Source organism: Mustela erminea, chromosome 11 (assembly GCF_009829155.1).
Source record: "Mustela erminea isolate mMusErm1 chromosome 11, mMusErm1.Pri, whole genome shotgun sequence".
In the NCBI taxonomy this organism is placed as follows: domain Eukaryota; kingdom Metazoa; phylum Chordata; class Mammalia; order Carnivora; family Mustelidae; genus Mustela; species Mustela erminea.
Window position 1 is genome coordinate 68,518,141 of NC_045624.1, and position 12,801 is coordinate 68,530,941.

The 12,801-nt window shown below is 42.7% G+C and overlaps 1 protein-coding gene across 10 annotated transcripts in view; it reads right to left on the reverse strand.

Moving 5' to 3' along the window:
• Positions 1-1,736: 1,736 nt before the first annotated feature.
• The window catches only part of PPP1R9A (protein phosphatase 1 regulatory subunit 9A), a 304,191-nt gene continuing 293,126 nt past the window's right edge, over positions 1,737-12,801 (reverse strand). For 5 of the 10 annotated variants that reach the window (XM_032306040.1, XM_032306045.1, XM_032306044.1 and 2 more), the window contains 5 exons: positions 8,995-9,193; positions 6,837-6,956; positions 6,019-6,042; positions 4,747-4,929; positions 1,737-3,374 (listed from right to left, as the gene is read on the reverse strand). In XM_032306040.1, the coding sequence (XP_032161931.1) occupies positions 3,165-3,374; positions 4,747-4,929; positions 6,019-6,042; positions 6,837-6,956; positions 8,995-9,193 (736 nt within the window). In that variant the 3' untranslated portion in view covers positions 1,737-3,164. The remainder of the gene's footprint in view (positions 3,375-4,746; positions 4,930-6,018; positions 6,043-6,836; positions 6,957-8,994; positions 9,194-12,801) is intronic. The other 5 variants (XM_032306048.1, XM_032306047.1, XM_032306046.1 and 2 more) reach the window with 3 other exon arrangements.

Consider the following 12,801-nt stretch of genomic DNA (forward strand, 5'->3'; position numbering starts at 1 on the left):
TGAAGTACACTTTGGATTCAAGCAAAAAAAAAAAGAAGAAGAAGAAGAAGAAAAAAAAAACCTATTACATAGATTGTGAGTTACTTTAAGGGAGATGGTCTTAAATCAAATAATCCATTATAAAAACTAAAGTCCTTTAATGGAAAACTCTGTCCCGGACATTCATGCTCCCTGTCTACAGCTTGACCTCACCACACATTCCCTACCCCGCAAAGCATTACCTATACCCCAAAACAGTTTGGCTATTGTTAGAGTCATACTGAGCTGTCACTGAAGGAATATAGTTCATAGCAACCAGATGTTCCCTTTTTGTTCATTTTTTGATAAATAAAAAAACTGCAAAGTTCTTACAGTTCATGAAGCAACAAGTCTATGTTAAACTGTAGGGACACCGAAAACCACTAGCATTAGAGTAGGAGTTGTTGAAGACACTGGGACCTCAATTAGGCATCATGCACTAGAGTCAAGAAAAGAAATAATATGAATAATAAATAATATGAATAAATGTTCATAAGTTCTGAGGTCCTGCACTTTGTTTTCATACTCTTCGATCAATCAGTTACAGGTCATCCTTGGCTGGACAGTCAAATCAAGTGCCTTTTACAATTTCAGCAGTTTTAAGTAGTAATATTAAAATAACTCATTAAGACCTAAAATCACTGTAACTTAACTTAAAAATCAAAATACTTATAATACAAAGACTATGTGATTTGAGGAAGAAGGACTTGATTTATAATATTTTCAGTTGGTCATTGGTCTAAACATTGGAAGCATACAAATAAAGTTCAAGAACAATACTTCTAAAACATTTAAGGAAATGCGATACACTAGAGATCATAAATTATGTGCAGAGACTGAGACTTATAGACATTTCCAGTATGTACAGCCATTTTCAAATATTACCAGAGTGTAAACATCACTTAAGATAATCATCCTCTATTTCTATTCCTAAAATGAATATAGAGCAAAACTTCCAGTGTGATCCAGATCACTTTTTTCCCCCCGAAGATAAGCAAAAATGGCAAAAAATTTACATTAGCAAGCACTAGTATTACCAGATTTTGACTAATTTAGTCTTTTAGTATTAGAAAAGATCTGCTGAATTTTGTAGTTCATGAATAGTGATTCCTTGTTTCTCAGGATATTAATAAATAGCAAAGCACCACACATCTCAAATATTGATAGAGTATCCAGTATGGCAGTTTCATTATCATACAGCAAATGAAGATAGTCAGAAAGACATACATAGCGACTCCAATCATTGTAAAACACAATGTTACTTTATGTCAATGTTTCTGAGCATTGAATGAATGATCTGTACTAGGGACACAGGATCAAAGTAGAACAGACAATACTCTGTCACCAAAAAGGAAACAGACCTTAGGGAGAGACAGGATTATAAGTTTCTAGTGTAGCCAATTCCAGATTTCAGATATTCAGGCAAGCAAAAAAAAAAAAAAAAAAAAAAAAAAAAAGTATATATATACTTTTTTTTTAATTAATTTAAAAAAAAAGTCACAATGTCCAAAATACAAGTTGGTGCTAGATGGGCGGGGCCCCCTTTACATTATCTGTTACCTGGAACCTTCAAAGGCCTTCCCCAAGCTCTGTGTATACGACCTGTCCAGTGTATGGTACAGACAAAGACCCCCCTACAATGTAGTAAAAGGAAGTAAAATACTAGCTGAAGATTTGTCTGGCCTCAACTCTTAATCTGCAACTCGTCCCTTCCCTTGGAAAATGGATGACCTCATTTTTATAGCCAACGCAGAACCGGAAACACAAGCATAAAAAGCAAAACAACAACAACAAACAATAACCGATCATTGGAAGTGTCTCAAGATGAGTTTATTTTCTCCTCCTTCTGCCCTAGTCTCTTCTGCTTGAATTAGTTGGATGAAATGCCGAAATCCTTCATATACTGGCTTTAAAATCAGCATAACTGTCTCCGCTGGTAGACTGTCTCCTGTGAACTCTCTTAAACAAACTTTACCTGTAACATGGAAATCTCTAAAGAATGAAAGAGAACAGCTCAGAAAAACCATTCAAAACATCTATAAAATCTGTCAGCTCTCCTTTACGGGAACATTCTGTGTGCTCAATAAAATTGCTTCTCTGGTTGAGTGTTACTCACATCTAAATTTTCTCTAACTGGTATTTCTATTTTTCTTAAAAGTACATTTGTTAAAACACTAACTAAGCCCACTTGGGAAATCTTAAGTAGAAAATATGTGACAAGTTCCTGATTGTGTCACAGTCAGGCTGAAGACTAGCCAGAATGTTCCCCAGGAGAGGAAACCTGAAAATGTTGGTTTCCTTAAGAATCAATTTCCTGTTCAATTTGTTGGGGGAATAAAGGAACTACATTATGTGTGTCTGTGTCGCTGAACTACTGAACACACAGCGGGAGCAAAGTAAACAATGGATCCCAACATCCTGGGGCTGTGTTAACCTCTGATTTTTTCCTTTGTTCAGCTCAATCTGGAGGACAAATGTTACCCTCAGAACCCCGAGGTAATACCCACATCCACAATCTGAGGGCTTCTGCTTCCTTCTGGGGTTAACAAATCATGAATTCTTTTCTCTCTTTCGGATGCCCAGCAAACAGAAGAGCTTGCTTGCTTTTTGCCACCGGATATAATTATGCGGCCTGGCACCAGTGTTGTTACAGTGGGGTTGTCTCACTGTCCAGACACAAACACTGTCCACACACTGGAGCAGATTCCGGAGCCCCGATCTCACGGTAGAGTAGGGCTCTTGGCCACGCAGATACAAGCCACTGCATAGTTTCAGGATTTCCAGACTGAAAAGTCATGGTGCTCTGAGACACACCATGCTTTTCCTGGGCAGGGTAACACCGATTCCCCCAGGGACACCACCCACCCAATGCAACACAAGAGGGTGGTAAGTAAGAGAAGAGAGGAACACAGCTATTTTGCATCTTTCACAAATGAGACCCTTGGTTTGGTAATAAACAAAGGTGGCTTGGGATTATTTCAGGAGGCGAAAATTAAAAGTGTATTCTATTATTGCAGAAAATGCAGGTATGCCACACGCGGTTCCCCACTGGGCCTAGAGCACATTACCCCTGCCATCAGTTCCTTCCGTCCCCGGGAGGAGACCAGGGCGGGAAGAGGGGAGAGCTGTCTGGGAGGGGGTGTGCCTTACTGCTCGCCAGCACCCTCTGACACAGCGGTCATCTTTTCTGTCTTTTTAGACTTCCTCTGCATCTGCTCTTGCTCCTTCCTCCTCAGCTTTTCTCTTTGTTTTTCCATCTTCTCTTGAGCCTTCCGAGCCTTCTCAAGAGATACCTTCATTTCCTTGAGTTTTTTTTTGACCACGGCTCGGTCCTGGGATGACGTCATTCCCAGAGCCTAGGAAGGAAATACATAAACAAATTGAACTTGAAAACCAGTGACCTCTCTGCCTAGGAAGAGGCTGATATCACAATGTGTTCAGACTCAAAAACTGATTTAAACATAATCAAAGAGGTAAAAACCTAGAAAAAGCTGCTTACATTTGCCAAAAATCTCCACACTTAGGGGCTAAGCTTTATTTGCCCTTCGAAGTGCCTAGCACAGCACACCTTAAATCCCATTAAATACATGCTTGCCAAACTGGTAACTAATGGGTGAAGGAATTTTAAAAAGGGTGGGGGGTGAAATTCTGTTTCTCCAACCTTTGGGCCATAGACATTTACAGGCAAGAGTATCGCTAAACTTGTCAATATTTTTAAAAGCTAGGAGTGGGCACCTGCTGCCATAGAGGGCCCCAAGAAGGGCAGGGAGAACGGAAGTGGCTTCCTTTTTGCCAATGTAGTCACTTACAATGAGGACCAAAAATGTCTTTGGGGCCGGAATGTTCATGTCAGCATGACTAGCCATTCTCTCCCTGTAGGCAGACCTATAAAGGATTCCTGTTAATGAGGATGTTGCTTAGTGAGCTTGGAATTCAGAATAAGAGGAGTTGGTTGCGTACTCTAAATGTTTCCTGACCTTCAGAATCAACAGCGGGATGCATCCATCTCCCCAACAGCGACAGCCTTGTCAATGGGGCCTTCATAATCACCGACTATTGATTGATCTCTAACCTTTTCAAGACTGTCAGGAGATACTCATCTGCCCTTCAGCCCAACAGGGGGCTGAGGTTGGGGATGGTGAGCCCAATGTAAGCTCTTTTTGCCCTTTTTCCACAGGGGTGGGTCCACACCCGCCCCCCCCCAGTCTCTAAAAGGGATGGACTGGACAGGTGAAATGAGAGTGGGATGGAGCAGGGGAGACATGGCCTGCACGTACTCCGGGAAGAAAGTTCTGAGGAGACTATCGTCCCACTTTTGGAGAGGTGTGCAGGGAGGAGCAGGGGTGGAGAAGAAATGAATAAAGAAGGAAAGATTCATGGATCTAGGTCTTCACTCTCATGTGATGAGAGAGTCCACGTTGGCCATTATTACAACTCCTACCACACAGGAAGTCAACAGACTTCATTCGTGGACCACATGTCTGGGTAGAAGCAATGGAGTGAGCCCCTAGCTCTCCTACTCGGCAGCATCCTGTTTGATTCGGAATCTCTGACGACTTTCTGAAACTATGTTTACTGCTCAGAAACGATGCAATGTCCTTTCTGCCGACCACTGATGTGAATTCCCTCTCAGACAGGCAGAACACTCTTGTCTCATGGAAACACTTCAGGTGCCATGAGCGACACAACTGACACCTGGTAACCTCACACAGAGACAGAATTCTTTACCTTCAGTTTATTTCCATCCAACTGCAGGAGTTGCTCGCCAGTGACGTTTTGGGCACTGAATTCAGATACATACTGCTCCAGGTTTAGGCTCATTAGCCAGTGGGAAACCTGCTGCACGCTCCATTCATGGACCGCCCGACTCTGACACTGACTGTGTTTGGGAGACTGTCCATCATCAAGGATCTGAGGTAGGAATGTTATGCAGGGTTGTTAAAGGACCAAAAAGCTACGGCTCGCCACGGCCTATTATGCTATCAAAAGGAATTTCTTGCCTACTAGAGCCATATTTATCTTTACGCCATCAAATGAATAATAAGTTAATGGTTGTAGTTGTGTGTGTATCACACATGCATAGTTATCACCTATATATTTTTTTAGGTATTTGGAAACTTGAAAAATTCCCCCAGATAAAGCAGCATTATTAACGTAGGATGTTTACTACCGGAAAATACACTCCAATGTTGCAAGCCTTTACATTAGAACACTTTGGAAAGAGTATGAGATGCGGAAAGCAAGTATTTGATTCATCTCTATATGCAATGCACCACTCTGCGTGCAGCCTCAGAGAAGACGTTAGAGGTCTATAAAAATACATGTAGAAATCGTGAGGTAGCTTCCCCTCCAAAGAGGAAAGCCTTAAGTCCTCAAGCATTGTGAGGGGAAATTTCACAGCCAGGGTTTCATTCGAGCAGCAAGCAAACCCGTGAGGAAGGTGGGGCAGGTAATGTCCATAATGACTTTTAATAAATGAGTCACGTGCGGCTTAGCCCGGAGCACGGAGCAGGGGACCGGGAGAGCTCAACGGTCTGTGGTTCATTCCAAATCTCTGGCTCCGCCCAGGGCACAGCACCACTTTGGACAGCACAGAGGGCAGCTTGGTTCCTAGAACCTCTAAGCTGAGAGGCGATGAAGGCGATGGCAGGTTTGGGAGGAGAGACAGGAGTCACCTCGGGGAACACTGACGAGGGGATGGGGAAGCCGAGATGAAGGCAGAGGGGGTGGAACAGAATGGACCGTGTCAAGGTAGTGGTGATGGGGGGATCGACCGAGGGGCTCCGAGGGTAGAACCTGGTGATCCTCTCGCCTCAGAAACATCGCTCCAACTTAGGGACAGACGAGGGCAGAGAGCAAAATGATTTCACGCACGGAAACCCTCCGGGACAGACACAAGTGGTCTTGTACTGTTTAGGTTTCAAATCATTTTGCGGAGAGAGAAGAGGAGGTTCAAACAATACCACAGAAGCCACCACACGCAGCCCACTGATAGCTCACCTCGTCATCTATCATATCCAGGCTCTGAGTGAGGGAGCAACAAAGGAATCAAAAAGAAAAGTGTTACAGAACTAGGAGACACAACATACACAGTACAAAGATTTAAAATTAAAATCTCAAGAGGACGGGCAGAAAAATTTAGGAGACGAAAAGTTTTATAAAACAAAAATCATGTTAGAAAGAAGTAACTTTGAGCAAATATGTGGAGCAATGGTATCTTTATTTACACGGCCTCTCCTCCTCCGGCCCCCACCCTCTATAGTGGCATTTCTGTCCTCTCCTCATCTCTTGAGACACTAAGTCCAACAGTCATGTAATTTCCTGTTTCTCTGGAAACACACTGATCTTCTGGGAATTCTTGGCAATGCTAACTTGACCCTGGCTTCTAAATCAGTTTTTCTCCCCTCTCCACTGCAGTGGTTGTCAATCAGGGGCGACGCTCAACTTGGGGTGGGGGTGATAGTGGGGGTAGGGGTAGGGGGTAAGGGTGATGGTTGGGGGGTGAGGGAGAGAGGGAACGGACAGTCTGAGCTGCTCCCTATTCTTGCTCTCTGTGCCAAGCCTCCCACACCCACCCCCTTGCTCAAAGTCCTCTCAGTAAAGTCAGAGTAATGCAGAGGAGGTCCCTGGAGAGCTTTCAATGGACTCAGAAATAATACTCTGCCTTCATATTGAGAGAGAAATCATGAAGATTTCACATCAAACAAGAAAACATGGTCCCCATGATTCACACACAAAATCTACGTTTTCTCGGGGATTGGTGACGGGTACAATGGACGATCTGAGAAGGTGGGTCTGCGTGAGCGCCCCGACCGTACCTCATCTGACGACAGCGCCAAGGACTGAGAGAGCCCCGCTGTTTTGGGTTCCGCTCCCAGGCCACTGAGGTCTGCTGAACTGGTACTGCTGGGACTGAAGTCATCGTTGAAGGTAAAATTCTGTGAAAGTAAATGAAGCTCAGGGTTAAGTGGGCACAGTGAGAGAACCAGTGGTAGGTGTATCTGCAAGTCCTACAAAGGTTCTCTTTAAGTCATCTTCGGAGAAATTCACATTTGGTTTGGTGATGACCTTCAAGCGGCGGTGGTGGAAGGTACCGTGCCTTTTGCAACTGATGGGGAATTCTGGGCGCTTTCTCCATCAGATGAAAGGATAGGTGTTTTGGAGCAATCATTCTTCAATCCCTCTTCAAGGATACAGGCTTCATTATCCTCTGCAACTGCTCAGAGGAGTAACATTAATAAGCCTATCTTCTTTGACCCTACTCGCGATGAGTAACAGTACAAGTAAAAATACAAGATGGTGTGGAGAGCCTGAGTTATTAGGAACAGATGGCCATCCATATTAGAAAGGTAGCTTGAGCACCCCCTGGGAAGGATCGCTTGCCATGATAAATACTGAGAAAAGGCAAATTGTCCCCTGGATATAACCTTCAAGATGATGAGTTCTGGGGGAGGTCAGAGTCTGACAATATACTCGTAGTTACACGCTAAAATACGACTCTCCCACAGCACCTGCAGAGCTCCAAAGAGGCTGCAGAACAGATACACTCTCCCAATAATCACCTGGGGCCGGTGGAGTTGGGGGGGTGGGGTGTAAAAAAAAAAAAAAAAGAAAAGAAAAGAAAAAAACAACTTCCCCAGAACTTCATCAAAATGTTCAGTGGCTACTCAAGTCAAGTAAATTCAGAATGACCACATGGCTGCACTTGTGAAAATATTTTTTAAACCAATCTGGAGTCCCTCCAGGACAAGCTAATGGTGGAATTATTCAAACTACATTTAGATTTCTCAGCTCCAATACCGAAAATGTTTCAAGATCCAAGTGGTCTAGTAGTGCCAAAACTTCTTTTGCTAGTAATTCTAGAATGACTGGCTTCCGAGGAACTCTAAGCCCTTGGCCAACACCATCTTGTTCCATATTCTGCTTCCTTTGGAACTGGCCCGTTAGTTTTCCATTAGGCTCCCTGGCTACTGGGTTCTGTCAGATGTCAAAAATAAGTACCGTGCCAGAGGCTGCAGAATTCAGTTCCAAAAAAACCCCAAGTTTTGCTCAAACTTCCGACATGGAGACTAAATCCGAGCTCATGGAGCTAGGCTAGGAGAACATGTAAGCAGGAGAGCATTGAACACAACACATTACTATTTGATATGTCAACAGACACACAACCCACAGCCCTGTCAAGACCTTGTGAGCTGCTGACCTCAAGAAAAGAGTTAAATTCAAGTCACATTAATCACACATTTCTGCTTGAGAAAGAAAAGCGAACACAGATAAAAGGAGACCAAACAACATGTGAAAGTTAGCCACTGTATGTGTTCCAATAAAATGTTAGATAAGGTTTGCAGCGTCATGCTGGAAATAACCATCATGCGTTTAAAAACAAACAACACCCGTGCAATTATATTTTCTATTTCTGCTCAAGTTAGAGAACTTTAGTGATGAGATTATAAGTTTTTCAAGGTGGAAGTTTGATTTAAAAAGAAGAGATAAGTAAGGGTGCTATGTCAGCACTGGTTCGTTTTAAAGAGTTTCACTTAGATATATTGAACACATATTCAGTCCCAAATTTATTTGTTTTCCAGTAAATCTTGAAGAGCACAGTAAAAATAGTCTTGTAATGTAATTTAAAGTGGAACGCTTGGTAAACAGATCTATCATATTGTTCCATGATTCAAATGCATCTTTCCCAGCATGGCTTAACTGTCAAACTGAGATTTAATAGCAATATGTGAAAAGACAGGCAAATCAAAGATTAACATACAATCTAGAATGGAACAGCATTAAGGAAGGTGATGGTTAAACGAGGCTTTCCTTTTCCCCCACACAAGAAATACCATGCATGGTTTACTGGAGGGTTATCACATTGGTTTCTCAGGTCCAGAGCAAACACACAAGTTGAGAATCCTTTCCAAAGACTGGAGAGGAGGAAGGATTTGGGGTTTTCTTGTTTGCTTTTTAAATCCATGTGTTTTCTACCTTGGACCCCTTTTTATCTGAAATTAGAGTTTCAGGAGAAGGCTGAAGGGGACGTGTAGGTGAAGGCAGGTCCCTGAAGGAATAGGATCCTTTTCGGCTCTCATTAAACCACGAGAAAGGGATGCACGGTGAGCGGGTGGAGGCCTGAGGCGCGGGGGACGGCTTGGGTTTCCAGTGTTCCAGCCTGCTTCTGAAGATCCTGTGTTACGGGAAAAAATGCGTATGTCAGACAAAGGAAGGACAGGTGTGACACTCGTTGAAGGGAATCCTGAAGGGACTACGAATAAAGTTCAAAGTAGCAGTTTGACAAATTGTTCTACATGGGAGAGGAACAATTTTGCAATTTTGACGAGGACATTAATCTTAGTAGCTATCTTTTTTGTATCGATGGATTCTAGAACAATGGTCAACATTTTCATATTGCTATTGCCACAGTGAATTCTTATTGTTTCTATTAAGCGGATGTGGCTGAACTGAAGTCACAGGGCACCGTCTTTCTGGAACTGCTATTAGGTTAACCATCACGTCATTCCCCTTATTTGGGTGACCGAGCAGTGCCTCACCGCCAGTGACATTAGCTCTCGGCCAGCATTCTTTCCTTGCCTTCTCTGAACTCATGCTTCCAAGAGTCTAGGATTTTAGAAGATGTATTTAAATAATTTGGAAATTTTAGGGCTTATGAAAGTTTAAGCAGAACACACGCCTTATTGGTTTTTCATCACAATTGGAGTGCTAGCCAGCCACATTAGCCGAATCGACTCAGGCATCGATAGAATGACAGATGTCACAGCCGATCGCCCTCACACCCCTTAGGAGGAAACCAGACCGCAAGTCTTAACACTCTATTGGAGGTCCAGGATCTGTCACCTCTTGAGTACGGGGCCTTGGGCTTTCTCTCAGCCTCTATTTCTCCTCTGTAAAAGGTGGATATTTTATGTAACTCCTATGTGGTTGTTAAGAATTAAGTGAGGTAATACGTGTGAAAGTACCCGGGAAACTGCGAAAGTATAAAGGCCAAAGGTTATTGTTTAACATTTAAAGGATTCAAAGGTATTTGAGAAACACAGTTTGAAAACAGATATTTTTATGTCTGTGTATACTTGTGTGTTTGTATTTTTCTTCTGGTTAGAGAAAAGGAATTATCAAGAGCCGAGGCAGGAATGGGTGGTAGTTTCTGTGCATCCGGGAAGAGGTCAACCCTCAATCTGTCCAAATGAGTTTGACACGTGCCTATTATTTGTTGCGTGTTGATGTCACGACAAGAGAGATTCCCTTTCAGTGAAAAGTGCCTCCACACCACAGCTAGACCGCACACGACGCATGCACATACAGGACTTTGGTCTTCTCACATCTCACTCCAAATACTTTGAAACATTTTTTACTTCAAATATTTCAAAATAGATTTCAAATTTACATAAACAGTGCAGCTCCCAATAGTTCCTGTTCTTTCCAAAGTTATTGTGAGACTCAAAGGGAACAGTAAATGTGAAAACATCTTGTTAATTTACAAAGGTAAAGAGATTATAAAAATAGTGACTAAAGAGAACAAAGATGCCAATGAGGTTTTGGTAGAACACTGAGATCATAAGCTGGGTGACTATCATGATTGCTCACTTAAAGATTCCAGAATATCTGATGGTTATAATGGCGAATTCCTTAAAAAAACAAAACAAAACAAAACACCAAAACAATAAAGGGGACTGTAAGGATAATGGAGAAAGCCCAATGAGAGATGTGTCAACCTTCAGTCTCATCCTAAAGTTTAAACCAAAAAAACTCTGTATCCTGAAGTCTACTTACTTGCTGTTAAAAGACGGGGTAGGGATTGGGTACAATAACCGAACTTAAGAAACCATGGCAGCAGAGACAGACTGGTCTTCTGGAAGAAGCGGTTTCTATTCCTGGGTCGTAGACCCCTGTGGTGTTTCCCAAACAAGCCTGACAGGAATCACCTGGGGCAGCTGCTCGAATACAGATTCTTGGGCACCTAGACTTACTGAATTAGACTCTGGGAGACCTTTGGAAGGGAGGAGTTTGCCTGGAATCTGTATGTTAACAAATGTCGGAGTTGACTCTTGAAGTTTTTAGTATCTACACTTATTTCTATTCTCCTGAATGCAAATATGAGGTTCCTGGAGAAGAGGTGACTATTTACAGAAAATGATTGCACTGGGTCCCCATGCCCTACTTTCTTCTCTCCAGAGTGACAGAATGAAAGGCAGCTGTCATCCTATACTTGGTCTACACTGTTGGTGAGGAGATCTTAAAAAATACCCATCTGGATGATAAGATAGGACAGGGACAGCAGTGCTGTCCCCACCTCCCTTCTGGGAAAGGGAGAGACATCTTATCTCCTTCATGTAAACAAACTCAACTAAGGAAGGATCTTCGGTTCTTACCCTTCAGAAAGTAACACATGTCTTAGGGGGAGATAAGACGAGCGTCTCCAGCCTAACAAGTCTGGGAATGTCTCCACGAAGCTGGATCTCATCTCGTCGCCCCAGCCCACTCCTTGAATATGAAACCACACACCTCATGGGAGGTTAATCTCTGCAGTTCTCGCTATCTTTCCATTCATACTTTAGCTGCTAAGGCTTGACTTTTAAGCTCAGGTTCCCCAGTCCAGTAAAAATACTCAGAAAGCTCTAACTGTGCAGATCCATAAAAATATTTTTTCTGCAGTCCCACAGTCTTCTAACTGGGCATGCTTGAGATAAACTGGACCTAGGATTATTTCCCCCTTTGGTTATACATTTCTGAATCAGTTACTCAAAGGAGCATGGGAGGTTTTTTTTAAGAGTTCCATCCACGATTCAAAAAGGTACAGTAGTGCTTAAATATATGGATATTGTTTTAAAGTTGATAAACAGGCCATAATTAATGACAGCATGACTCTCTTGTCCTGCTCCCAAGTGAGCTTTGTAAAACACTTTTGGGACAATCACCACCATCCCTATCTTTTTTTAATTAGACGGGAAATAAGAATATTGTTGCCCACCTACTGTCATCCTAATGCCTAACTTGAAAAGGACTTTGGGTTCAAATTCTGATCATGGAACATCTCAAACAGAAGCTCATGACCACATATAATTAAACTCTTTTGTAAGAGCCTCCTGCCAGGAGAATATTCAAGACTAATAATTCCATGAGGACTTGTGCATCCAGCACTGAACACAGGACCAGAGGCCACAGTGTGAGTATGACAAGTGACATCATGGAGGCTCAGCTTTGGGGGACATTCGGAGGCTTTCTTCTCCAGCTTTCTATCAAGATGATGGAAGGACTGGAAGAATTATCACATAGAAAGCAAAGAAAGCCCACTTCTAAGGAAATAACCAGTGTCCTCAAAACTGCAAACCATTAGGTCCTGAAATCCTTGGAAGAGAATTTTCCAGGTCTCCAGGAGGTCTGGCTGTGTCCCTGCTGAGGCGGTATCTTAGCCTTGACTCTAAAACCCTATGAACTGAAGTAACTGTCTCCTACTATCCTGAATTGGTCAGTATGCTTCCATTTGCTTCGACCTAGCGTATATTCATTAAAAGAAGCAAACTCTCCATTACTTCATAATTACAGATCCATCAGCTTACCAGACACGCTTTCTAAAATAAATACCACTTTCCTTTTGGACAACTGAACTCTTGGGCCTACAAAAGGAGCACAGAGAGCTTGGAAGCAATCATACCATTACTGATCACTCGTAGTCTCTTCCATTTGATGGAAGAATCTGTTAAGAATAATGTAAAATTTGGGGTGTCTGGGTGGCTCACTGGGTTAAAGCCTCTACCTTCGGCTCAGGTCATGATCTCA